The sequence below is a fragment of the Heptranchias perlo genome, chromosome 34, assembly GCF_035084215.1.
Source record: "Heptranchias perlo isolate sHepPer1 chromosome 34, sHepPer1.hap1, whole genome shotgun sequence".
NCBI classification, from domain to species: Eukaryota; Metazoa; Chordata; class Chondrichthyes; order Hexanchiformes; family Hexanchidae; genus Heptranchias; species Heptranchias perlo.
In genome coordinates this window covers 26,845,352-26,871,269 of record NC_090358.1, presented here as the reverse complement: position 1 = coordinate 26,871,269, position 25,918 = coordinate 26,845,352, and the positions used below count along the sequence as shown (strand labels likewise).

At 42.8% G+C, this 25,918-nt stretch overlaps 1 protein-coding gene across 3 annotated transcripts in view; it reads left to right on the top strand.

The window, feature by feature from the left end:
- The window catches only part of arnt2 (aryl-hydrocarbon receptor nuclear translocator 2), a 316,675-nt gene that overhangs the window by 191,706 nt on the left and 99,051 nt on the right, over nt 1–25,918 (top strand). For all 3 annotated transcript variants that reach the window (XM_067971628.1, XM_067971629.1, XM_067971630.1), the window contains 2 exons: nt 19,122–19,197; nt 19,413–19,536. In XM_067971628.1, the coding sequence (XP_067827729.1) occupies nt 19,122–19,197; nt 19,413–19,536 (200 nt within the window). The remainder of the gene's footprint in view (nt 1–19,121; nt 19,198–19,412; nt 19,537–25,918) is intronic.

Here is a 25,918-nt window from a genome sequence, read left to right as displayed (position 1 = left end):
GGAGAGATAGAGAGAGATGGGGCACAAAGAGGGCCAGTATCTGAGGTGTAGATGGCACATGCTGGCACATGAGTTTGGAAGAGTTTGCAGAGGTTGGAGGTGCGAGGTTAAGGATAGACTCGTAGGTAAGCACAAGGATTTTGAATTTAGTGAGTTGAGGGATGGGAAGCTAATGGAGGGTCGTGAGAACAATGTAACGGGGGGCAGGACTTAGTGTGGGATAGGATGGAGTGGCAGAGTTTTGGACAAATTCTAGTTTATGCATGGTAAAACTCCAGTGAGAAGAGCATGGGAATATTCGACCCTAGAGGTGAAGCAAGCCCTTTCTCCATTTCCATTGTCCATAGAGCTTCGGCCATTCAAACACTAAATTCTCTGACGTGGTAGACATAATAATCACCTGTCTTACAGTATAAATGCATTCAGAAAAACGGCTGCACTAAGGTAGTGCACTCTTGCCTCTCAGTCAGTAGGTTGTGGGATCAAGTCCCACTCCAGAGACTTGAGCACAAAATCTAGACTGACATTCCAGTGCAGTACTGAGGGAGTACTGCACTGTCGGAGATGCCGTCTTTTGGATGAGACGTTAAACAGAAGCCCCATCTGCTCCCTCAGGTGGACGTAAAAGATCTCATGGCACTATTTCAAAGAAGAGCAGGGGAGTTCTCCCTGGCCAATATTTATCCCTCAATCATCATCAGTAAAACAGATTATCTCGTCATTATCGTATTGTTGTTTGTGGGACCTTGCTGTGCACAAATTGGCTGACACATTTCCCTACATTACAACAGTAACTACACTTCAAAAGTACTTAACTAACTGTAAAGCGCTTTGGGACATCCTGAGGTCATTAAAGGCACAATGTAAATGCAAGTCTTTTTTCTTTCTTATGGAAACTTGTTGGTTAGCATCACTGGGTTATTGAGAATACAGTCAGCACTGCTTATAATGACGCGATTCGCCCGCTATAAGCAGTGGATGTTAAAACCGACATTAGTCCCAGACACCCTCCAGAGGATTCAGAGTGTATTAAAGGTTACAAAGCGAAAGTAAATTCAAGTGTGTTAAAGATACAGTATTGTGTCCCTCCTGTCAGTCAGACTCTGTCCCCATGAACCAGTTTCTTTCTAAACTGATGATCTGACTCTGCTGCGCCTATTACTGGAGGATCGGATCAGTGAGGGCTTCAGAGAAAATTGAATCTGCCTATCAGTTTCTGCCAATGTTGTTTTACTGTATCAATTTGAACACGATGTGTGTTTCAGAAACCTTTTAATTCCAGCTCTGGGATTCTTCCAATCTGGTTGGAAAATTTTCAGCAAAGTAGTTTCTCTGCCCCAGTTCAGTGTTTGATGAAATTGACCAGCTCACATTGAAAAGGCAAGGTGTTAGCAACATGTGTTTTTTCTGCAGAAAATAGTTCAAGTTAAGACTTAAGTTAAAACAATATCTACTGGGATGAATTTCTCCATGTATGTCTGGCCCCCTTCCCCTCCCTCTCCCGCCATCCATTACTCACTCACATGGACAGTTTGTAGACGGCACCACTGGCTCCCACTGTTCGCCCTGCGGCACCGCCGGCTTCTACCTCTTACTATAATTTGTGCCAAATGAGTAAATAGAGATTCATTCTTTTTGTCTAATTCATTTTGCCACTACAATGTCAGAATATTTTAGAGGATTTCAAATGCTTTCCATCAGCAACGAAGGTTCAAAGAGCCGAATGAATTGCCCAGAATAGTCTGCGTGCTTTATATGCCCTAAGCGGCGCCTTTGTAATTGATTTCTATGGTGATGGAAATGGTTATGGGAAATTGCGCAGTGCAGACAGTTGCCTGCCATAAGCTAAGTGGTGCGGACTGTAAAATATACCTTCTCTAGGTGGAAATGTACTATATTTCACAGTCCTTTTCAATTGACTGTTCCTCAGAGCATGCTATGAAACTTAAAATGCATATTTACTACACTATGCTGTAGACCAACAAAAGGTGAATAATTAAATAGTACCCATTGAATAGCAAATAGGGGCTGGCACTATAGTAACCGTGCATGTCTGATTGCAATCTAACTGGCATCTTTTCAGGTGCTACTTCATTCACTTTCCCACAAGTGATTGTTTGATCATTTTTTAAAACGATATATCTTTTATTTAAGAATGCTGAAAGTGTTCAGAAACACTGTGTTGCTTTTGGTTTGTGACTTTGTAGAATGGATACAATTTTTTTTCGTGTTCCTCTTCCCCACCCCATCCCCTTGAGGTTCGCCACCTTTCGTCCCATGTATCATTGTTGCCAAGTGAGCGGACAGAGGACATGCATCTAAGCTCCTGTCAATGATGCCCATTGCCCAGCTGCAGAGAACTGCTTGAAAGCCAGCTTTTCCTCTTAAAGGAACACTTCCCCCTACATGTACTCTGGGTGGGGGACTTCAATGTCCATCACCAAGAGTGGCGCGGTAGCACCACTGCTGGCCGAGTCCCGAAGGACATAGCTGCCAGACTGGGCCTGCGGCAGGTGGTGAGGGAAAAACCTACTTGACCTCGTCCTCGCCAATCTACCTGTCGCAGATGCATCTGTCCATGACAGTATTGGCAGGAGTGACCACCGCACAAGCCTCGTGGAGATGAAGTCCCATCTTCGCACTGAGGATACCATCCAATGTGTTGTGTGGCACTATCACCGTGCTAAATGGGATAGATTCAGAACAGATCTAGTAGCTCAAAACTGGGCATCCATGATGCGCTGTGGGCCATCAGCAGCAGCAGAATTGTATTCCAGCACAATCTGTAACCTCATGGCCTGGCATATTCCTCACTCTACCATTACCAACAAGCCAGGGGATCAACCCTGGTTCAATGAGGAGTGTAGAAGAGCATGCCAGGAGCAGCACGAGGCATACCTAAAAATGAGGTGCCAACCTGGTGAAGCTACAACTCAGGACTACATGCATGCTAAACAGTGGAAGCAACATGCTATAGACAGAGCTAAGCGATTCCACAACCAACGCATCAGATCAAAGCTCTCCAGTCGTGAATGGTGATGGACAATTAAACAACTAACGGGAGGAGGAGGCTCTGTAAACATCCCCATCCTCAATGATGGAAGAGTCCAGCACATGAGTGAAGCGTTTGCAACCATCTTCAGCCAAAAGTGCCGAGTGGATGATCCATCTTGGCCTCCTCCCAATATCCCCACCATCACAGAAGCCAATCTTCAGCCAATTCGATTCACTCCACGTGATATCAAGAAACGGCTGAGTGCACTGGATACAACAAAGGCTATGGACCCTGACAACATTCCGGCTGTAGTGCTGAAGACTTGTGCTCCAGAACTAGCCGCACCTCTAGCCAAGCTGTTCCAGCACAGCTACAACACTGGCATCTACCTGACAATGTGGAAAATTGCCCAGGTATGTCCTGTCCACAAAAAGCAGGACAAATCCAATCCGGCCAGTTACCGCCCCATCAGTCTACTCTCATTCATCAGCAAAGTGATGCAAGGTGTCGTTGACATTGCTCTCAAGCGGCACTTACTCACCAATAACCTGCTCACCAGTGCTCAGTTTGGGTTCCGCCAGGGCCACTGGGCTCCAGACCTCATTACAGCCTTGGTCCAAACATGGACAAAAGAGCTGAATTCCAGAGGTGAGGTGAGAGTAACTGCCCTTGACATCAAGGCAGCATTTGACTGAGTATGGCATCAAGGAGTCCTAGTAAAATTGAAGTCAATGGGGATCAGGGGGAAAACTCTCCAGTGGTTGGAGTCGTACCCAGCACAAAGGAAGATGGTAGTGGTTGTTGGAGGCCAATCATCTCAGCCCCAGGACGTTGCTGCAGGAGTTCCTCAGGGCAGTGTCCTAGGCCCCCAACCATCTTCAGCTGCTTCATCAATGACCTTCCCTCCATCATAAGGTCAGAAATGGGGATGTTTGCTGATGATTGCACAGTGTTCAGTTCCATTCGTAACCCCTCAGGTAATGAAGCAGTCCGTGCCCACATGCAGCAAGACCTGGACAACATCCAGGCTTGGGCTGATAAGTGGCAAGTAACATTCGTGCCAGACAAGCCTAACATCTGTTGTGGGGAAAATGCTGGAGTCTATATTTAAGGATAGGGTGACTGAACACCTCGAGAATTTTGAGTTAATCAGAGAGAGCCAGCATGGATTTGTGAAAGGTAGGTCGTGCCTGACAAACCTGATTGTATTTTTTGAAGAGGTGACTAAAGTAATGGACAGGGAAATGTCAATGGATGTTATTTATATGGACTTCCAGAAGGCATTTGATAAGGTCCCACATAAGAGACTGTTGGCTAAGATAGAAGCCCATGGAATCGAGGGAAAAGTACGGACTTGGTTGGGAAGTTGGCTGAGCGAAAGGCGACAGAGAGTAGGGATAATGGGAAGGTACTCACATTGGCAGGATGTGACTAGTGGAGTCCTGCAGGGATCTGTCTTGGGGCCTCAATTATTCACAATATTTATTAACGACTTAGATGAAGGCATAGAAAGTCTCATATCGAAGTTTGCCGATGACAAAGATTGGTGGCATTGTAAGGAGTGCAGATGAAAACATAAAATTACAAAGCGATATTGATAGATTAGGTGAATGGGCAAAACTGTGACAAATGGAATTCAATGTAGACAAATGTGAGGTCATCCACTTTGGATCAAAAAAGGATAGAACAGAGTACTTTCTAAATGGTAAAAAGTTAAAAACAGTGGATGTCCAAAGGGACTTAGGGGTTCAGGTACAAAGATCATTGAAGTGTCATGAACAGGTGCAGAAAGTAATCAAGAAGGCAAATGGAATGCTGGCCTTTATATCTAGAGGACTAGAGTACAACGGGGCAGAAGATATGCTGCAGCTATACAAAACCCTGGTTAGACCGCACCTGGAGTACTGTGAGCAGTTCTGGGCACCGCACCTTCGGAAGGACATATTGGCCTTGGAGGGAGTGCAGCGTAGGTTTACTAGAATGATACCCGGACTTCAAGGGTTAAGTTACGAGGAGAGATTACACAAATTGGGGTTGTATTCTCTCGAGTTTCGAAGGTTAAGGAGTGATCTGATTGAAGTTTATAAGATATTAAGGGGAACAGATAGGGTGGATAGAGAGAAACTATTTCCGCTGGTTGGGGATTTTAGGAGTAGGGGGCACAGTCTAAAAATTAGAGCCAGACCTTTCAGGAGTGAGATTAGAAAACATTTCTACACACAAAGGGTTGTAGAAGTTTGGAACTCTCTTCCGCAAACGGCAATTGATACTAGCTCAATTGCTAAATTTAAATCTGAGATAGATAGCTTTTTGGCAACCAAAGTTATTAAGGATATGGGCCACATATTAAGGATATGTGGCGTTAGATCACAGATCAGCCATGATCTTATCAAATGGCGGAGCAGGCACGAGGGGCTGAATGGCCTACTCCTGTTCCTATGTTCCTAAGTGCCAGGCAATGGCCATCTCCAACAAGAGAGAGTCGAACCACCTCCCCTTGACATTCAACGGCATTACCATCGCCGAATCCCCCACCATCAACATCCTGGGGGTCACCATTGACCAGAAACTTAACTGGACCAGCCACATAAATACTGTGGCTTCAAGAGCAGGTCAGAGGCTGGGTATTCTGAGGTGAGTGCCTCACCTCCTGACTCCCTAAAGCCTTTCCACCATCTACAAGGCACAAGTCAGGAGTGTGATGGAATACTCTCCACTTGCTTGGATGAGTGCAGCTCCAACAACACTCAAGAAGCTCGATACCATCCAGGACAAAGCAGCCCACTTGATTGGCACCCCATCCACCACCCTAAACATTCACACCCTTCACCACCGGCGCAGTGTGGCTGTAGTGTGTACCATCCACAGGATGCACTGCAGCAACTCGCCAAGACTTCTTCGACAGCACCTCCCAAACCCGCGACCTCTACCACCTAGAAGGACAAGAGCAGCAGGCACATGGGAACACCACCACCTGCACGTTCCATCCCAACTTGGAAATATATCGCCAAGTCACACACCATCCCAACTTGGAAATATATCGCCGTTCCTTCGTTGTTGCTGGGTCAAAATCCTGGAACTCCCTTCCTAACAGCACTGTGGAAGAACCTTCACCACAATGACTGCACCTTCTCGAGGGCAATTAGGGATAGGCAATAATGGCCGGCCTTGCCAGCAACGCCCACATCCCATGAACGAATAAAAAAAAAAATCCCAATCAAGACTGGGACCTTGCACAGAGGGGATCACATGCCCTGCAAATCACATTGTAGTGCATTATGGTTTTGGGTTGTTTCACAATTTCTTGTTCAATGGCCTGACCACACTTTCAATAAACAGACTGCGTCCCTTACAGTCTAGAAGTAGCCTACTTTTTGTCCTTGCTGGGTGTGTACTGTTAGGGTTTAACAGTTATTCCAAAAAAAGCAAACTGCACGCTGGAGTTTGTGGTTTTTCTCATTGTATTGTCCGTCTATCCAGATGAGCAGAAATATTGCACTCAGGCCAGAGTCAACAGGTTCAAACATCCAGTAAAATCTACATACAAAATTGGGCAGAATTATAGTACAAAACAACTATGATTTATAACAAACAGTTCATCAAAGTTCTAACCAGACCGTCTTCTGCAGTTAAAGCATTTCTTGGAATAAAGACCTGAAAATAGACTGGTAGCAAAAAATAAAAGGGAATCCAAAAGTCTTCTATAGTCATGTAAACAGGTGTTAAGAGGAGAGTTGGGTCCGATTGGGGACCAAAAAGGAGATCTACTCATGGAGGCAGAGGGCAGGGCCCTGAGGTACTTTGCATCTGTCTTTACCAAGGAAGATGATGCTGCCAGACTCTCAGTAAAGGAAGATGTAGTTGAAAAACTGGATGGGCTAAAAATTGAGGAGGTGCTAGAAAGGCTAGCTGTACATAAAGTAGACAAGTAATCCAGTCCAGATGGGACGCATCCGAGTTTGCTGAAGGAAGTAAGGGTGGAAATTACCGAGGTACTGGCCCTAATTTTTTTTTTCGTTCATGGGATGTGGGCGTCGCTGGCAAGGCCAGCATTTATTGCCCATCCCTAATTGCCCTTGAGAAGGTGGTGGTGAGCCGCCTTCTTGAACCGCTGCAGTCCGTGTGGTGAAGGTTCTCCCACAGTGCTGTTAGGAAGGGAATTCCAGGATTTTGACCCAGCGACGATGAAGGAACGGCGATATATTTCCAAGTCGGAATGGTATGTGACTTGGAGGGGAACGTGCAGGTGGTGTTGTTCCCATGTGCCTGCTGCCCTTGTCCTTCTAGGTGGTGGAGATCGTGGGTTTGGGAGGTGCTTTGAAGAAGTCTTGACAAGTTGCTGCAGTGCATCCTGTGGATGGTACACACTGCAGCCACACTGCGCCGGTGGTGAAGGGAGTGAATGTTTGGGGTGGTGGATGGGGTGCCAATCAAGTGGGCTGCTTTGTCCTGGATAGTGTCGAGCTTCTTGAGGCATCCTTTAATATGGGGGTGGTACCAGAGGATTGGAGAATTGTAAATGTTACACCCTTGTTCAAAAAAGGGTGTAAGGATAAAACCATCAACTACAGGCCAGTCAGTTTAACCTCAGTGGTGGGGAAGCATTTAGAAACAAGATCCAGGGCAGATTAATTAGGGAAAGCCAGCTTGGATTTGTTAAAGGCATTTGTAAAACTAACTTGGTAGAGTTTTTTGATGAGGTAACAGAGGGTAGATGAGGGCAATGCGGTTGATTAGGTATATATGGACTTTCAAAAAGTGTTTGATAAAGTGCTGCATAATAGGCTTGTCATCAAGATTGAAGTCCATGGAATAAAAGGGGCAGTAGCAGCATGGATATGAAATTGGCTAGTAACAGGAGACAGAGAATAGTGGTGAACGGTTGTTTTTCAGACTGGAGGGAGGTGTACAGTGATGTTCCCCAGGGGTCGGTGCTGGGACCACTGCTTTTCTTAATATATATTATTGACTTGGACTTGGGTGTACAGGGCACAATTTCCAAATTCGCAGGTGACACAAAACTTGGAGGTGTAGTGAACAGTGAGGAAGATACTGATAGATTTCAAAAGGATATAGATAGGCTGGTAGCATGAGTGGACACGTGGCAGGTGAAATTTAACGCAGAAAAATGTAAAGTGATACATTTCGGTGGTAAGAATGAGGAGAGGCAATATAAACTAGAAGGCAGAATTCTAAAAGGGGTACAGGAACAGAGAGATCTGGGGGTATATGTGCACAAATTGTTGAAGGTGGCAGAGCAGGTTGAGAAAGCAGTTAAAGCATACGGGATCCTGGGCTTTATAAATAGAGGCATAGAGTACAAAACCAAGGAAGTCACGATAAACCTTTATAAAACACTGGTTCGGCCACACCTGGAGTATTGTGTCCAGTTCTGGGCATCGCACTTTAGGATAGATGAGAGGGCCTTAGAGAGGGTGCAGAAAAGATTTACTAGGATGATTCCAGGGATGAGGGTCTTCAGTTACGTGGATAGACTGGAGAAGCTGGTGTGGTTCTCCTTAGAGCAGAGAAGGTTAAGAGGAGATTTGATAGAGGTATTCAAAATCATGAAGTGTCTAGATAGAGAGAAACTATTCCCATTGGTGGAAGGGCCAAGAACCAGAGGAGCTAGATTTAAGGCGATTGGCAAAAGAACCAAAGGTGACATGAGGAAAAACCTTTTTACACAGCGAGTGGTTGGGATCTGGCATGCACCACCAGAGGGGGTGGTGGAGGCAGATTCAATCATGGCTTTCATAAGGGAACTGGATAAGTACTTGAAAGGAAAAGTTTTCCAGGGCCACGGGAATAGATCAGGGAAGTGGAACTAGCAGGATTGGTCTTGCATTGAGCCGGCACGGACTCGATGGGTCATATGGCCTCTTTCCGTGTTGTACCTTTCCATGATTCTATAAAACAAAGTCCTGAGAACTGTCACAGTAAGCATGAACAGCCCAGGTTTCTCATGCTCTTTGGTAACAGAATACTGCCTCAGTCCATAAACCTCAGGTAGGGAGTTTTACGTAAAATACATGAGTCACACATTCATAGAGCTATGTTTTGCTGAACAGCATTCAGAGTAGGGCCCAGAGCTGGAGTTATTAAGTGTTGCTGCAGTGTGAGAGCATCGTTGCGCCTATTCTTGGGAGGAAGTTCACACATAACTGATTCACGCCTGTTTTGCGCGGAAACATCCGTACACGCTTGTCATCGATCGTTTGTGCCGTTTACAAGTTACGTCCGTCAAAACGCTGCTGCTCATTTACATACTCGTGCAAGTTTACTGCACTTACGCCAGTAATGCACTTTCGTAGGTTTACGCCCAAAAATCAAGGTGCAGCACAGCCCGAAGTTATCTGATGTTTGATAACGATTTTGTTCTCGATTTGTTTTGTTTAATTTTTCTTACTGAGACCTGCACTATGCTTAACCAAAGTGCTGTCAGTCTCAGTACACCCGGGCCCCACCCCTCGCCCCTACACGTTCAGAAGGACGAAACTGCTGGAATGTGCTTCCCAATGGGGATGCCCCTATTCTGCACAATAATGGAAGATGAGCAGTAAAGGCAGGTGGTTCTGAGAGTGAGGCGCCACAGCAGAAGACAGAGCCCACTCACTGTGTGTTGTGAACTGGATAGCTCGTTGGTGAAGGATAGAATACGAGAGCCTGATCTTCAGTTGCTTCCAAGCCTTTATTCCCGGAGATCCACATTACCCACTCCACACCCTAGATAAGCTCTCATAAATGGATGCGAGAGAGTTCCCAATTGATACGCACCACCTGAATACAATTAATACTAATTAATATAAATCATATGGATACAATTAACACTGTGTGCCCTGTTGGTGGTGCTGCATTAGCACTTGTTTTATGTGTAGGCCTGGTGTAGGCAAATTTCGACTCAAGTTCCCGTTGGCAAGATTGGCACAGAAACCAAAATAAATTTCGGCATATTTCTGCTTAAGTGGGATCCAGAAAATTCTGAGCCCTAAAGAAGCTGTAGAGAGGCCCTGCTTTTATCTGCTTAGTTTCTTTGAAGAAGGAAAGCAGATGAATTATAAAGATTTTAACCGATTAACATTGCAATGGACTGGTCAACAAGGCTTCTCACGGTCTGGTTTTGCCTGAGCAAGTGGCCACGGGGGTGGTGGTGGGGGGGTGTGGGTGGGTGTCAAAATCAATGGGAAGGGAGCAGTGGTTGGTGGGGTAATGATGGCTTTGTTCTTCCCCATGTTTCGTTGGAAGAAACTTCGACTCATTCACAGTGATGTCAGACAGCACAGAGGCAGACATGGAATTGAGGGAGATGGGGGAGAAGAAGGGCTGGTGTAATTACTATACCCATGGCAGCTGAACACTTGCCTAAAGATGATGCTACTGAGGGGTAGCATGCAGATGAGGAAACTGAGGGGGCCAAGAATTGTACCCGCCAGAGGCAGTAGTCGAGGCGGGTACAATTTTGTCTTTTAAAAAGCATTTGGACAGTTACATGGGTAAGATGGGTATAGAGGGATATGGGCCAAGTGCAGGCAATTGAGACTAGCTTAGTGGTATAAACTGGGCGACATGGACATGTTGGGCCGAAGGGCCTGTTTCCATGTTGTAAACTTCTATGATTCTATGATCCTTTGGGCACTCGAAAGTTGGGGCAGGAAGAGAACCAACATGGTACCCATAGACTTGCTAAGCATTCAGATGCCCTTAAACTATCGGTCTTCCCGTTCCTGAAAGTTTGGAATACGGCTCGATTTAATAGTTATGCTTGTGCTGAATTATGGACTGACCCTACTGGACTGGTCTTTCATTCACTGTCATGGCCATTGTAAACTCATGCTGTCACTGCTCCTTTTATTCCATCTCCATGCTACATTGCTCCTTTTTCACCTCCAGTGTCAGTTAGTGCAATTTAAACTTATTAGTGCTTTTCTTCTCAAGTTGAGTCAAGCTCTTCTCTGCCATTTCTATTTTTTTCTGTATTTGTATTAATAGCATTGCTATTTAATTAGTCTGCACTGATTAAAACTTTAACCAGCCTGTCTGATCTGCGAATGATATTTCTCACATTTTATTTGCCACAAATGATTACAGATTTGCATTGTTTTCTCATCCAACATTTCGAGAAGGGGACTATGTTCCTTATAGTTGCAATCTCCATAATTTTGATTTCTGCCTCACAGAGTACATGACGTGGAGATTATGAATTGTTCCTGTCATGGTAAACTGCAATGGGAATAGGACGGGAAAGTGGAGTTGGAGTTGAAGTAGAAGATCAGCCGTGATCTTAATGAATGGTGGAGCAGGTTCGAAGGGCCGTATGGCCTACACCTACTCCTATTTCTTATGTTCTTGTGTATACCGGATGTTATGTAGGATAATTATATCTCCAGTCTATTCAGATAAGCAGAGATTTGAAAGGCTAAAAAAAAAATCGAATTTATTTACAAGAGCAGAATTATAAATAGTTGTCTTGTACCCCAATATTAGTTTAATTCACTGTATTTTATAACGTACAGTTCATCAGCATTCACGTCAACCCATTCCCTGTAGTTAGAATGGTCTCTTGGAATAATAACAAGCCATGAGAACTGACACTCTGAAGTTAACAGTCCAGTCTCGAGCTGTATCCCTGAGTTAGGAAGTTTTTTTGTACATACAATAAAATAAAACAGCACCAATTTTATGATTTATGGCACAGCATACGAGTGTCTCAATGTGCTGCTCTATCATGCAACATTCTGTGATAACCTGACCTCACTTGCTGCTTCATTGCTGTGAAGTTATGTGGTCAGGTCATAATAGAATACTTTCTTTATGCTGTAATCATCCACCATGTGTCTTAGAATTGTTTTGATAGAAAGTGGTTTTAGTGACCATGACCGTCCAAAGTTCATTTGCCTGCATTTTGAATATGGCAGTAGTTCACTTTTTGAGTAAGAATTGCTGTTACAGTTCTTAAAAAAAAACACTCATGTAAGTTGCAGTTAATTTTGGTGTGTATAGTCCCTTTGATCTTAATTTTTAAAACATTTAATTATATATGGAGAGAAATCTTAATAGTTTCTCCAGTTTTTTTTTTATTTGCTCATGAGATGTGGGAGTCACTGGCAAGGCCAGCAATTATTGCCCATCCCTAATTGCCATTGAGAAGGTGGTGGTGAGCCGCCTTCTTGAACCGCTGCAGTCCGTGTAGTTGAAGGTTCTCCCACAGTGCTGTTAGGAAGGGAGTTCCAGGATTTTGACCCAGCGACGATGAAGGAACGGCGATATATTTCCAAGTTGGGATGGTGTGTGACTTGAAGGGGAATATGCAGGTGGTGGTGTTCCAATGTGCCTGCTGTCTTTGTCCTTCTAGGTGGTAGAGGTTGCGGTTTTGGGAGATGCTGTCGAAGAATCCTTGGCGAGTTCCTGCAATGCATCCTGTGGATGGTTCACACTGCAGCCACAGTGCGCGGTGGTGAAGGGAGTGAATGTTTAGGGTGGTGGATAGGGTGCCAATCAAGCGGGCTTCTTTGTCCTGGATGGTGTCGAGCTTCTTGAGTGTTGTTGGAGCTGCATTCATCCAGGCAAGTGGAGAGTATTCCATCACACTCCTGACTTGTGCCTTGTAGATGCTGGAAAGGCTTTGGAGAGTCAGGAGGTGAGTCACTCGCTGCAGAATACCCAGCTTCTGACCTGCTCTTGTAGCCACAGTATTTATGTGGCTGGCCCAGTTAAGTTTCTGGTCAATGGTGACCCCCAGGATGTTGATGGTGGGGGATTCGGCGATGGTAACGCCGTTGAATGGCATGGGGAAGTGGTAAGACTCTCTTGTTGGAGATGGTCATTGCCTGGCACTTGTCTGGTGTGAATGTTACTTGCCACTTATCAGCCCAAGCCTGGATGTTGTCCAGGTCTTGCTGCATGCGGGCACAGACTGCTTCATTATCTGAGGGGTTGCGAATGGAACTGAACACTGCAATCATCAGCGAATATCCCCATTTCTGACCTTATGATGGAGGGAAGGTTATTGATGAAGCAGCTGAAGATGGTAGAGCCTAGGACACTGCCCTGAGGAACTCCTGCAGTAATATCCTGGGGCTGAAATGATTGGCCTCCAACAACCACTACCATCTTCGTTTGTGCTAGGTATGACTCTAGCCACTGGAGAGTTTTCCCCCTGATTCCTTGGTTCCACACTCGGTCAAATGCTGTCTTGATGTCAAGTTGCCAACAATTATCCTTATGTAACCCTGTTGCATACCGTTATGACAAGATGAGTAATAACACAACTCATTTCATACATCACGAAACAACTCCCTGCTCCCATGACTTGGTCATAAATTTAATTTATTCCATCTAAACATTTGGGAAGCAGTGGTATTTTTAAAATGTCTAATTAGAACATTACATAACTTGTTATTTCTTTAAATCCCTTTGGAGTGATCAGAATTATGTTGGCCCCTACTTCCTGATCCTGCTATCTGCTCCAGTTGATCAACAGTGCATAGTACTAAACCACGATTGTGGTTATCATTGCATGTCTTCTGGAATGTTTTGACAGAATGGGGTTTCAAAATAACCTAATTGGAGTTTATTAAATGTGGCAGTGTTTTCAAGGTAGCTGTATGATAGGATTATTTTAATTAATTGTAATGAAATTTGTGACTCAAATTGGATTGACATTTTGGATTATTTTTAGTCTCGAGTCAGTACTTATGGCTCTTTAAATTGTATCAGCTATGAAATCCAAAATGTCTATGTATTTTGACGTCAACTTTTTAAAAAAACTGCCAGTAGATGTCCCATGCTGTTGCTTATGGGTAGTTTGAGATGTGGAGTGTGCTGTTTGGTATATGTTACCTGTACTCAGCAATGCCCCTGCTTTGTTTCTCATGAAGGCCTTTAACAGAACCCTCAAGAGACTGATAAAGCTGTCAGGGCAGGACTGGAGGTTGCAGGGACAGACCTCAGATTTGAGAGTCCGAGGTCAGACTAGTTTCACTTCGTGCTGGATTGGGAATATTGTGTTTTGTAGACGGCGAACATTTGCAGGTTAGGGAAGACTTCTCCATTTCAGATCCTGTCTATCTTAGAGGCACCTGATACGCAGGACTGCATCGAGAATTTGAGGAACCATCAGAGTAGTTCTGTGGCTCTCCTGTGTCTCTGTTGCTCTTCCCTTTCTGTTTGTTTTTTTTTATCTGACTGTCTCTCTTACTGCATTTCTATTGCTCTTTTACCTGTCTCTGCTGCGTTCGCTCTTTTTCGCTGTTACACTTTTCTTGTATTTGTTACTCTGCCCTTTCCCCCTCTCTTTCTCTTATTCTGCTATTCTTACTGTATCTCTGTTACACTCTTCGAGTCTCTTTATGTTCATCTCTCAAGTTATATTTCTATAAGCCCTTCACTGCTTCTGGTCATTGTTGTTCTAGCAATCTCTGCCGACTGTGTCGACTTCCTTCAGTGATCTGAAACTGCTGCATTTTCCTTCAACAATCTCTCACAATGGGATCAGAGCCACAGGAGCCGCAGCCTGGAGGGAGAGCGCAGGTAGAGCCAAAGCCGGACAAAGAGCTGTGAAAGGAAGCAAGTGTCAGGGCAGGGAGGAGCTGAGTTATCAGCATGCATATGCCTTTGTTCTGCTGCACTTGTATTCTTCACATCAGGCCTTAAGATGTTGGGTGTGAATTGGGATGGGCTCCCTGAGCCCTGGAGTGCAGGGTTGTGATGCAGTGTGCTCTTGGGGTAGGGTGTGCTCGGATTGCTTTAACCTGAGGCGAGAGGGCGATTGGGACCTCTATGGTTAAACTTGAGATATTTTGTGGATTGTTGAACTTCAAATATTTCTAGTGATAGTGAGATGGAGGAAGAACTGTCATGGCGGCTGTATCTCCAAACTTTGCTGCAGTGTGATGAGAACGGTTTTGTGCAACACAACTTGTGAATGATGCGGAAAACAAAAGAAAGCCACAGACTCGACCAGTGAGGAAGAAACTGACAGACATTATGCTCACAAATATGAATACATTTAGAAATAAGGTGTACACTGCCATGTAGCTGGAAAGTTTATTTACTCATACTAGTAAAGGTCCCATGATGGTGTTCACAGACTCGCTAACTCTCACACTTTCATTATTGTCTCTTAATTTCCTAGTCTTTCGTTCAAGCTCTCTCCTTCCATCAGCAGTACATTTCCTTTTCTTGCTCCTTCCCCAAACTATTCTCCTATGGTCACAGCAATTTACTAATTTTTTTATACCCTTGAAAGTGTTTGTATTATCATTTTCTTTAAATTCTAACTTTACATGATATTAGGCAATGGAACTGAAACTTAACAGATGAGAACAAAAATATTCAAACTGAACATCAAAATAATTTTCATAGAATCATAACATCACAGAAGGAGGCCATTCGGCCCATGGAACCCGTGCCAGTTCTTTGTAAGAGCAATCCAGTTAGTCCTATTCCCACGCTCTTTCCCTGCAGCCCTGCAAATTTTTTCTCTTATTTATCCAATTCCTTTTGAATGCCACAATTGAATCTGCTTCCACCCGCTTTCAGGCACACATTCCAGGTCATAACTATTCACTGCATAAAAAGGTTTTTTCTCATGTCGCCTTTGGTTCTTTTGCCAATCACCTTAAACCGTGCCATCTGGTTCTCAACCCTTCCACCAATGGGGACAGTTTCTCTTTATTTACTTTCTCAACCCTTCATGATTTAGAACACTTCTATCAAACCTCCTCTGAACCTTCTCTGCTCTAAGAAGAATAACCCCAGCTTCTCCAGGCTATCCACGTAACTGAAGTCCCTCATCTCTGGAACCATTCTAGTAAATCTTTTCTGCTCCCTATCTAAGGTGTTCACATCCTTCCTAAGGTGCATTGCCCAGAATTGGACACAGTACTCCAGTTGTGGCTGAACCAGTGTTTTATAAAGGTTCAACAGTTCAAAATAACTTCCTTGCTTTTGTACTCTATGCCTCTATTTATAAAGCCCAGGATTCCGTATGCTTTTTTAACCGCTTCCTTAACCTGTCCTGCCACCTTCAAGAATTTGCACACATGTGGCCCCAGGTCTCTCTGTTCCTGCACCCCCTTTAGAATTGTACTATGTGGATTATATTGCCTCTCCTTATTCCTTCCAAAATGTATCACTTCGCACTTCTCTGCATTAAATGTCATCTGCCATGTGTCCGCCCATTCTACCAACCTGCCTATATCCTCTTGAAGTTTATCACTATCCTCCTCACTGTTCACTACACTTCCAAGTTTTGTGTCATCTGCAAATTTAGAAATTGTGCCCTGTACACCCAAGTCCAAGTCATTAATATATATCAAAAAAAGCAATGGTCCTAGTACCAACCCCTGGGGAACACTATCCCTCCCTCCAGTCCGAAAATCAACTGTTCACCAGTACTCTCTGTTTCCTGTCACTTGGCCAATTTCGTATCCATGCTGCCACTGCCCCTTTTATTCCATGGGCTTCAACTTTGCTGACAAGCCTATTATGTGGTACTTTATCAAACGCCTTTTCCAAGTCCATATACACAACATCAACCGCATTGCCCTCATCAACCCTCTCTGTTACCTCATCAAAAAAACTCAATCAAGTTAGATAAAGACAATTTGCCTTTAACAAATCTGAGCTGGCTTTCCTTAAGTCATCCACACTTGACCAAGTGATTACTAATTTTCTCCTGGATTAACGTTTCTAAAAGCTTCCCCACCATCAAGGTTAAACTGACTGGCCTGTAGTTGCCGGATTTATCCTTACACCCATGTTCAAAAAAGGGTTTAACATTTGCAGTTCTCCAGTCCTCTGGCACCACCCCCCCGTATCTAAGGAGGATTGGAAGATTATGGCCAGCAACTCTGCACTTTCCATCCTTACTTCCCTCAGCAACCTAGGATGCATCCCATCCGGACCGGGTGACTTATCTACTTCAAGTACAGCCAGCTTTTCTAGTACCTCTCCTTTATCAATTTTTAGCCCATCCAGTATCTCAACTACCTCCTCTTTTACTGTGACTTTGGCAGCATCTTCTTCCTTGGTAAAGACAAATGCAAAGTACTCATTTAGTACCTCAGTCATGCCCTCTGCCTCCATCTGTAGATCTCCTTTTGGCCCTTAATCGGCCCCACTCCTCCTCTTTCTGCCCGTTTACCCCTATTTATATGCCTATAGAAGACTTTTAAATTCCCTTTTATGTTAGCCGCCATTCCATTCTCATACTCTCTCTTTGCCCCTCTTATTTCCTTTTTCACTTCTCCTCTGCACTTCTATATTCAGTCTGGTTCTCACTTGTATTATCAACCTGACATCTGCTTCATCTTATTCTATCTCTTTAGTCTTCCAGGGAGCTCTGGCTTTAATTGCCCTACCTTTCTCCCTCGTGGGAATGTCCCTAGACTATAACCGAACTATCTCCTCTTTAAAGGCCATCCTTTATTCGATTACAGTATTGCCTGCCAATTTTTGATTCCAATTTATGGATTTTAGCAAGGCTTTCGACAAGATCCTACATGGCAGACTGATCAAAAAAGTAAAAGCCCATGGGATCCAAGCGAAAGTTGCTAGTTGGATCCAAAAGTGGCAGGAAGCAAAGGGTAATAGTCGACGGGTGTTTTTGTGACTGGAAGGCTCTTTCCATTGGGATCCCGCAAGGCTCGGTACTAGGTCCCTTGCTTTTTGTGGTATATGTTAATGATTAGGACTTGAATGTGGGGGGCATGAGCAAGAAGTTTACAGATGATACAAAAATTGGCCGTGTGGATGATAGTGAGGAGGAAAGCTGTGGACTGCAGGAAGATATCAATGGACTGGTCAGATGGGCAGAAAAGTGGCAAATGGAATTCAATCCAGAAAAGTGTGAGGTAATACATTTGGAGAGGGCAAACAAGGCAAGGGAATACACAATAAATGGGAGGATATTGAGAGTTGTAGAGGAAGTGAGGGACCTTGGAGTGCATGTCCACAGATCCCTGAAGGTAGCAGGACAGGTAGCTAAGGTGGTTTAAAAAGTCATACGGGATACTTTCCTTTATTAGCCGAGGCACAGAATATAAGAGCAGGGAGGTTATGCCAGAACTGTATAAAACATTAGTTAGGCCACAGCTTGAGTACTGCTTCCAATTCTGGTCACCACATTACAGGAAAGATGTAATTGCACTGGAGAGGGTACAGAGGAGATTTACGAGGATGTTGCCAGGACTGGAGAATTTTAGCTATGAGGAAAGATTGGATACGCTGGGGTTGTTTCCTTTGGAACAAAGGAGGTTGAGGGGAGATTTAATTGAGGTATATAAAATTAAGACTGGACTAGATAGAGTGGATAGGGAGGACCTATTTGCAGAGGGGTCAGTGACCAGGGAGCATAGATTTAAAGTAATTGGTAGAAGGATTTGACGGGAGCTGAGGAGAAATTTTTTCACCCAGAGGGGTCTGGAACACTCTGCCTGAAAGGGTGGTAGAGGCAGAAACCCTCAACTCATTTAAAAAGTACTTGGATGTGTACTTGAAGTGCCGTAACCTACAGGGCTATGGACCAAGAGCTAGAAATTGGGATTAAGCTAGAGAGCTCTTTTTCGGCTGGCATGAACACGATGGGCCGTAACTTTCTATGATTCTATGATTTACCCAGGCCAGATGCGTTCTCACCCCACTGAAATTGGTGTTCCCCCAACTAAGTGTTTTTACTCTAGATTGCTCCTTGTCCTTTTCCATAAATAATCTAAACCTTATGCTACTATGATCACTGTTCCCTAAATGTTCCCCCACTGACACTTGCTCCACTTGACCCACCTCATTCCCCAGAACCAGACCCAGCAATGCCTCCTTCCTTGTTGGGCCGGAAACCAGACTGGACATTTATAATAGATTTTCACAAAACTGTTAAGGAATTCAAATTTGAGGACAGGAATAAATGCACAGTTATATTTTAATGATTTGATGTGTAATTATTGTTGCAGCTGTTAAGGGAGAAATCAGTAATCATTTTGAAGTTAGGTTTTGGCTGGAAGTGATGGTGTTTACTGAAATGTAACCAACTGGAGAACCAGTTCTGCCTTCTGAAGTACGATTAATTTAAATAAGTGCTGTTGTGGTTTGTTTTTTTCCCCCACTGTACTTATGTTCTGTGTTACAGGCAACTCCAACAGCAACAACAAGCTGAGCTTGAAGTTGGCCCAAGAGAAGGTCTACCTTCCTATGACCCTTCCCAGGTAATGCATACAAAGAAATTACATTCTCACAAGCAATACTTCAAAGGTGGCCTAGCCCAAGGCATGAGATTGTATATTTTTCCTGAGGATACACGATTATACAATTTTTAAAAATTAATAAACAAATGGAAAATGTATCTGCTGGTTAGATCAAAGCCCGAACTCCAGAAAGAATTGATAGTATAATAGGCTTCATGTCGCCATTTATTTAAAAGGTCCCTGTTCCAACTGTATCTGCTGGTGTCCAGGAGCATGGGAAATCAATCGACAAAACAGACCCATTGTTTTCTCAAGACAGAGACCCCAGATTCACCGACATCTACACTGGTATTTCACCTGGTGAGTTGAATTACGATCTTTGTGTCAGTGATAACTGAAATGTTTTTAACAATCATTAATTTATAACTTAAGACTAGAACCAATTGCAAATTCATTTTTATTATTAAAATATTTAAGGCAGTCTTTCCTTCCTTCCTTCCTTCCTCCCCTGTCCCCAACCTGATTTTATTTTTCTAAAGGAATAGTCCTTAAAATGAGCTGCTTAAAAAGCATACTAGGATGGTTTTCAAGATTTTGAACTTTAAAGCTGTAAAATCTTTTTTTTTTAAGTAGAACTTCAGTATTTGTAAAATGCCAGTTGTTGGAGATTGCAGCCTTCAATATTCATTGCTTTTTATTTTTCTAACTTGTGCTTGGTGTGACTACAACTAGATCAGTGAATTCCAGTTCTGTCTTCAAATAAATCAAAGACAATGGCAGTTAAAGAAGCACGTAATTAAACAGCGTGTTAGGTTCATTGCAAGCTTGGAAGAACAACGAATGCAGTTTTTCCAAAATAAACTGCTGCTGTTGGAGTCACAGTGTAACCCCAAATATAATTTAACCCTGCCCATTCATGTCACTTTACTTGCTAGTCACGAAGAGTTGTTTCCCAGTGGTGACCTCACAAATCACCGACAGCAGTTCCAAGCTGTTTGAGAATTCATGGAAAAGCAGCTCCAGACTCTTGGGTATTCTGTTGTCTATGTTTCTGTATTTTCTTCTGTTGTTGGCATTGTAAGTTTCAAATGGACAACTTAACGGCTGCTACTGAAGGAACAGAAGATGCATAAATCACAGTCTCAAGCTGCCGCTAGACGACCATTTTCACATCAACATGAAGCAGTTTCAGAAATATCAGTGTAACTCAGGAGTCTGATTCCCAAGTATAGCAAGCATGAAAGGACTGGCATTAATACAGCGCTTTCTTATGTCCTCAGGATGTCTCAAAGCATTTCATAACCAACAAATTACTTTTGAATTGGAGTCACTATTCTGTAGGCAAATGCACATGGCAAGGTTCCACAAACAGTATATGAGATAAATGACTAGTTAATCTATTTTTTTTTCTGATGCTGTTGGATGAGGGAGAAATATTGGATAACTGGTGAATTTCCTGTTCTGCTTAAAACAGGAACAGGCAGAAAGTGGCTCGGTGTAACGTTTGATTCAAAAAATGGCATCTTCAACAATCCCTCAGGAATGCCCTAGATTATGTGCTCAAGTTTTGGAATGGAGCTTGAACTCATGACCTCCTGACTGAGGCAAAAGTGATAGTAATTAAACCAAGCTAACAGCTGTAGTAGGTAACCTTTCACTTTTTTGCAAAAGAACCAGAGGTGAGATGAGGAGAATTTTTTTTTACGCAGTGAGTTTTTATGATCTGGAATGTATTGCCTAAAAGGGTGGTGGAAGCAGATTCAATGATAACTTTCAATCGGGAATTGGATAAATAATTGCAGGGGAAAGATTTGCAGGGCTATGGGGAAAGGGCAGGGGAGTGGGACTAATTGAATAGCCCTATCAAAGAGCTGGCACAGGCACGATGGGCCGAATGGCCTCCTTTTGTACTGTATCATTCTGTGATTTTATATAGTGTAACTCAAGTCTGCCTTCTGTAAAGAGACAAGATTCACACAGTGACACATGGTATATTTCAGCAGCTGGTGTACGGAGCAAGCATTCTGTATTAAGATCCCTGGATCCTGCTATCTTTCTCTAGATATTGGGCAGAAAGGGTGCACTCCGGAACATAGGGGACATAAATCTGATTATGGGAGTGACCAGCTGCTCCGAACGCAGCGAAATATCTAACATTAAAAACTCCAAAATTGTGAGAAACATTCTATTATATCTGTGCAAATTTATTTTCAATGATCTTGACTTTCTTTATTAAATATATAAATATAACTAATATATAAACTTATTTCCTGTTGCCATGTTTTTGTAACAATTTTTTGATTAATGGAAAAGGGTAACTCAAAATTGTAACAAAAACAAAGAAAGAAAGAATGAACTTGCATTTATTTAGAGCCTTTCATGACCTCATGATATCCTAAAGCGCTTTACAGCCAATGAAGTACTTTTGATGTGTAGTCACTTGTAATGGAAGGAATCATGGCAGCCAATTTGTGCACAACAAGATCCCACAAAAAGCAATCAGATAAATAAGCAATTAAACTGTTTTAGTGATGTTGATCAAGTTATACTGCACTAAAATGTCAGCCTAGATTTTGTGCTCAAGTCTTGAGAATAGGACTTGAGCCCATAAGCTTCAGACTCAGAGTCGAGAGTGCTTCCACTGAGCCTGGACCCACACCTAATTCTTATGTCAGTATTTATAATGGAAACACCCTTTGTATACTTGTACCACGGTAATTTATATCCTCCTACCACTGGGGGCTCTGTAGCGCCTCCATTTTGTCTTTGTTTTGCATCTCCCAGCTCCCCAGCCTGTGCTACAGAGAAACTTCCTACTTTATCAACTCTACTTCTCTGCTTCCCAAATTGATATAAGCTTTGATATATGATATTAATTTATTATATTAATAAATAATATTTATTTGTATAAATAATATAAATTATTATTTATATTAACTTTAAATAATAATATAAAAATGAGGACAAAATGTATGACTTTAAAATGGGGACTGAAAGACATCTGCACACCCTGGTCCAATTATCCCCCACCCTCTAACCCTGCTTCATCTCAAGATTACACTTCAGATCTTAATTTCCTATGGCATTACACACAGGCAGTTGCCTAGTAATATATTGAAGGTCTTGCATTTCCAATTTGTCACACTTTTGCTATCACATGTTTGTTAATTGGCTCAAAGTAAAACAGCAAATCTGATCTGAAGAAATAGCAAACATACGAAAGCGAGGAAAGAGGCTAGAAAAATACCAATGCGAAGCTACTAGGGACTTGGGAAAACCATGGACCCTGAATAACCAGTCAGCAGCACTTAGCCAAAAAAATAAAATTAATAAAAGAAAAAAATGGGACATGGACCAATCATGTCATTCAATACTATCATTCATTTGATGCATTTAAGGGGAAGCTAGATAAGTACATGAGGGAGAAAGGAATAAATGGATATGGTGATGGGGTTAGATGAAGTGGGAGGAGGCTCGTGTGGAGCATAAACACTGACATAGACCTGATGGGCTGAATGGCCTGTTTCTGTGTTGTAAATTCTATATAAAACACTGCGAAAAATAATTGTCTACCATTTTTTCCTCAGTAACTGAAATTTCTAATGTCCAAAATAAGGTTTAAACAAAATAAAAATATTAGAAATTATATATTTCAAATGACATGATTCAACTTACCCACTGAATTGTCTTTTGTATCTTTTAATGTCTTCTTTGTAGTTTTTACTTCAAGTCCTCATGCTGCCTGAAAAACGTAAACTTCAACTGTTTATTTTTTTCTCCAGAACAATTAAAGGGAGTTACGAAGCTTATCATGCAGATGGCAGAATTTTCCAGCATGCATCAGTAGGTTTCTCCGCATTGAAGCACAAAGATGTATCTCGTTATCCTGTGTGGATTTGAGAGTTTCCTTGCTTTTTCTTTAAAAAAATTTTTAAAAACTGGAGATTAGATTCTCAAACCATTATTTCAGCAAGTTTCACTTTTAACAGCTGCGCTTTTTTTTAAAACTATGAACTGCTCAATTTTTATTTCTGACTTTTAGATGTCGCCCGTGATTAGTAACAGTTGTGGTTTCTTTTGACATTTAGAAAGCAAAACAAAAATTGTTTATCGAGAATGCATTTTTTATTCTCACTGGAAAACTTGAAGAGAATTTCAGTTTGTTTATCCAAGTGATAAACCTCACCAGAAGATTAATTTTTTGTGGTTCCCACTGATTGGCTGTCATCCATGTCAATCAAAGCAAACTCCTCCCCTCAACTTGTTGGCTCCAATTTTAGTTAGAAAATCTTTCTCTTGAGAAAGTCAGTGGTGAACCATTTTTTGTATAAAATTTGGAAACTTTCTAAACGATGAAATTTTGAGGATTCTGAGGTATTTTGTCTTTTTTTTAAAAAAAGTTTGTTTAATAAACACTGTATAAGTCAGGAAATTCACTAATAGTACATTTCGTGCTTTAAGGCAGGAATCAGCTGATGTAATGGTTACCTGACAACCCAAAAGGGGCCAAGGATTAGTCAAGGGAGGAAGCCAAAGGCAGAATCGTAGTGGCAGGGCATCTGATGGTCCAATAGCAGACAAGGGTAGTTTAAGTCCCATTGTTCTGGGCCCCCTCCCCACAAAGCTGCTGCTGCCCCTGCTGCACTCCAATATTACCGGATTCTGGCAACTCCCCAATGATACCGTACTCCGGGCCTCCCTCGCAGTTCTCCTGGACTTCAGAATCTCCCACCCAGATCCCAGATCTGTCCGCAAACCGCTGGATCATCCCCAATGCTCCCAGACACTGGGACCTCCTCCCTCAATGCTCCCAGATCCTAGGGTCCCTATCCAAGGCTGATGGAATCTGCTCTAATGCTCCCAGAACCTCTTTGGAGACCCCTCCCAGACTCCAGGATCCCCCTAAGTACTGCTAGACCCTGAGACTATCCTAATTCTGCCGGAATGAGGCACAATTACAGTGCTCCATGTGCTGCCCCCCAGTCTTGATAAGCTCAGTGTCACTGATAATACTACTTGCTGTAATACCCCTGTTCTTAAAACTTCCACCTTGTATTGAACAGTACCATGGAACTTGGTTAGAAGACTTTAAAAAAAAATCTTGGGGAGCTAATAATCTATTTGGTTTGAAGGTGCTAATTAATGGCAAAAGTGACAATATCTGTTAACTAAGAGCACATTTAGTAAAGATGGGAATCCATATACTTTTGATTAGTTGAAATCAATAACGGGAGATTGGGAGAAGGGGCTGTTGGAGATGGGAAGGAAAAGAATGAGTGACGATGCAATGAGAGTGAGCTGGAGGGATGGTTCTTTCAGGATGAAATTGGGAATTGGCAAGTCTGATTTAGTTAGACCAGGAAACATTTTCGGAAGAAGGAAAACGTGAATTGAATCACTAAGAATGATTAATTTTAATAGACAATGAACTATTCAAAGAAAATAGCTGGAGGCATGAACTCACAAGAAAATATTGCCGAAACCGGAAAAGTGCCTGAAAAATAAAGCACAACAATCAGTACATTTATTCCTAATTTATTATCCTGTGGATACCAGAGAAAAGACCAGATTATGAACAAATAATGAGCGCAATCCAAGTGTCCCATTGGATAGTTTGGCATATCTAGCTCACCCCATGGCACAGTAAGTGTATTGAGCGATCCGCTGAGCCACAGATATTAGCAGGGTTCCCAGGTTCAATTCCTGGTCTGTGCTGAGTTATCTGATTTCAGCTGTTGGGGTGGAGGGGGGTCATGCGTGTGTCACAACTGGCCTCAACAGCCCTGCTTAGGGAGGCGAACATTGGCCAGGGTTTCTGCTCCTGATTGTTATGCTACTCCCTCAATTCTGTTCTCTCATCAGTAAAAGCTAGGGCTTCTGTTCAGTGCTTATCAAAGCAGTCAGTATTGCATCTTAAATTTTACATTTCAGTTGAACACTCTCTATAATTGTTTGAAATGCCACACTTAGCGAGCATTTTTTGACGTGTTCATCAGCTCACTGAACATGTTTGGGTGCCTGCCACGTTGGATGTTTGGGTAAGACATTATGTGGGCGGATTGTTTCCTTTATTTCCAGGGGACTGCTGCCATGTTCACAGAAACAGATTTTTTGGGATATTCAGAGAACGCTTTATCTCCTGCTTCAGCCCTGTTGGAACACTTCGATTTCATAGAAAAGGTTACATCAGGTCAAGAAAAACACCAGGATACTTTGCGGTTCCCAGGAAAATAGAATTCTTATTTTTGAATTTGTTTAATGTCCATAAATTCCAATCTTGAATGAGAAATGAATTTAAGATTTAAAACATATAGCAACATTCAGCAGCTCCTGCTACATGGCAGACTCCACCATGCACACCCATGGCTCGTGTAGTCTTGACTATCCTCCTGGGTGAGGGAGAGGGTGGTGTTCATGGTCTTTGAGGTTGAGGTGCTCCAAGATAACAGAGAATCATACAACTGTACAATTAGGCAACACGGAGCAGGATTAAAGACTGGAATGTGCATATTAACAGCCTTGTAAGAAACAAAACAACAATTGCAGGGTGGGAAAACAAGGAGCCATGATGATACTAAAGGAGTGCATCAATCTCAATGACAGACTAGATATTAGATATTAGATATTAGAGGGAAGAAAAGGAGGCGAGGCATGAGAGCCGACAAATAGAATCCAGAACAAGGAAAGAGCAGGATAATGGGATTGATTCGATAGCTCTTTCAAAGAGCCGGCACAGGCACGA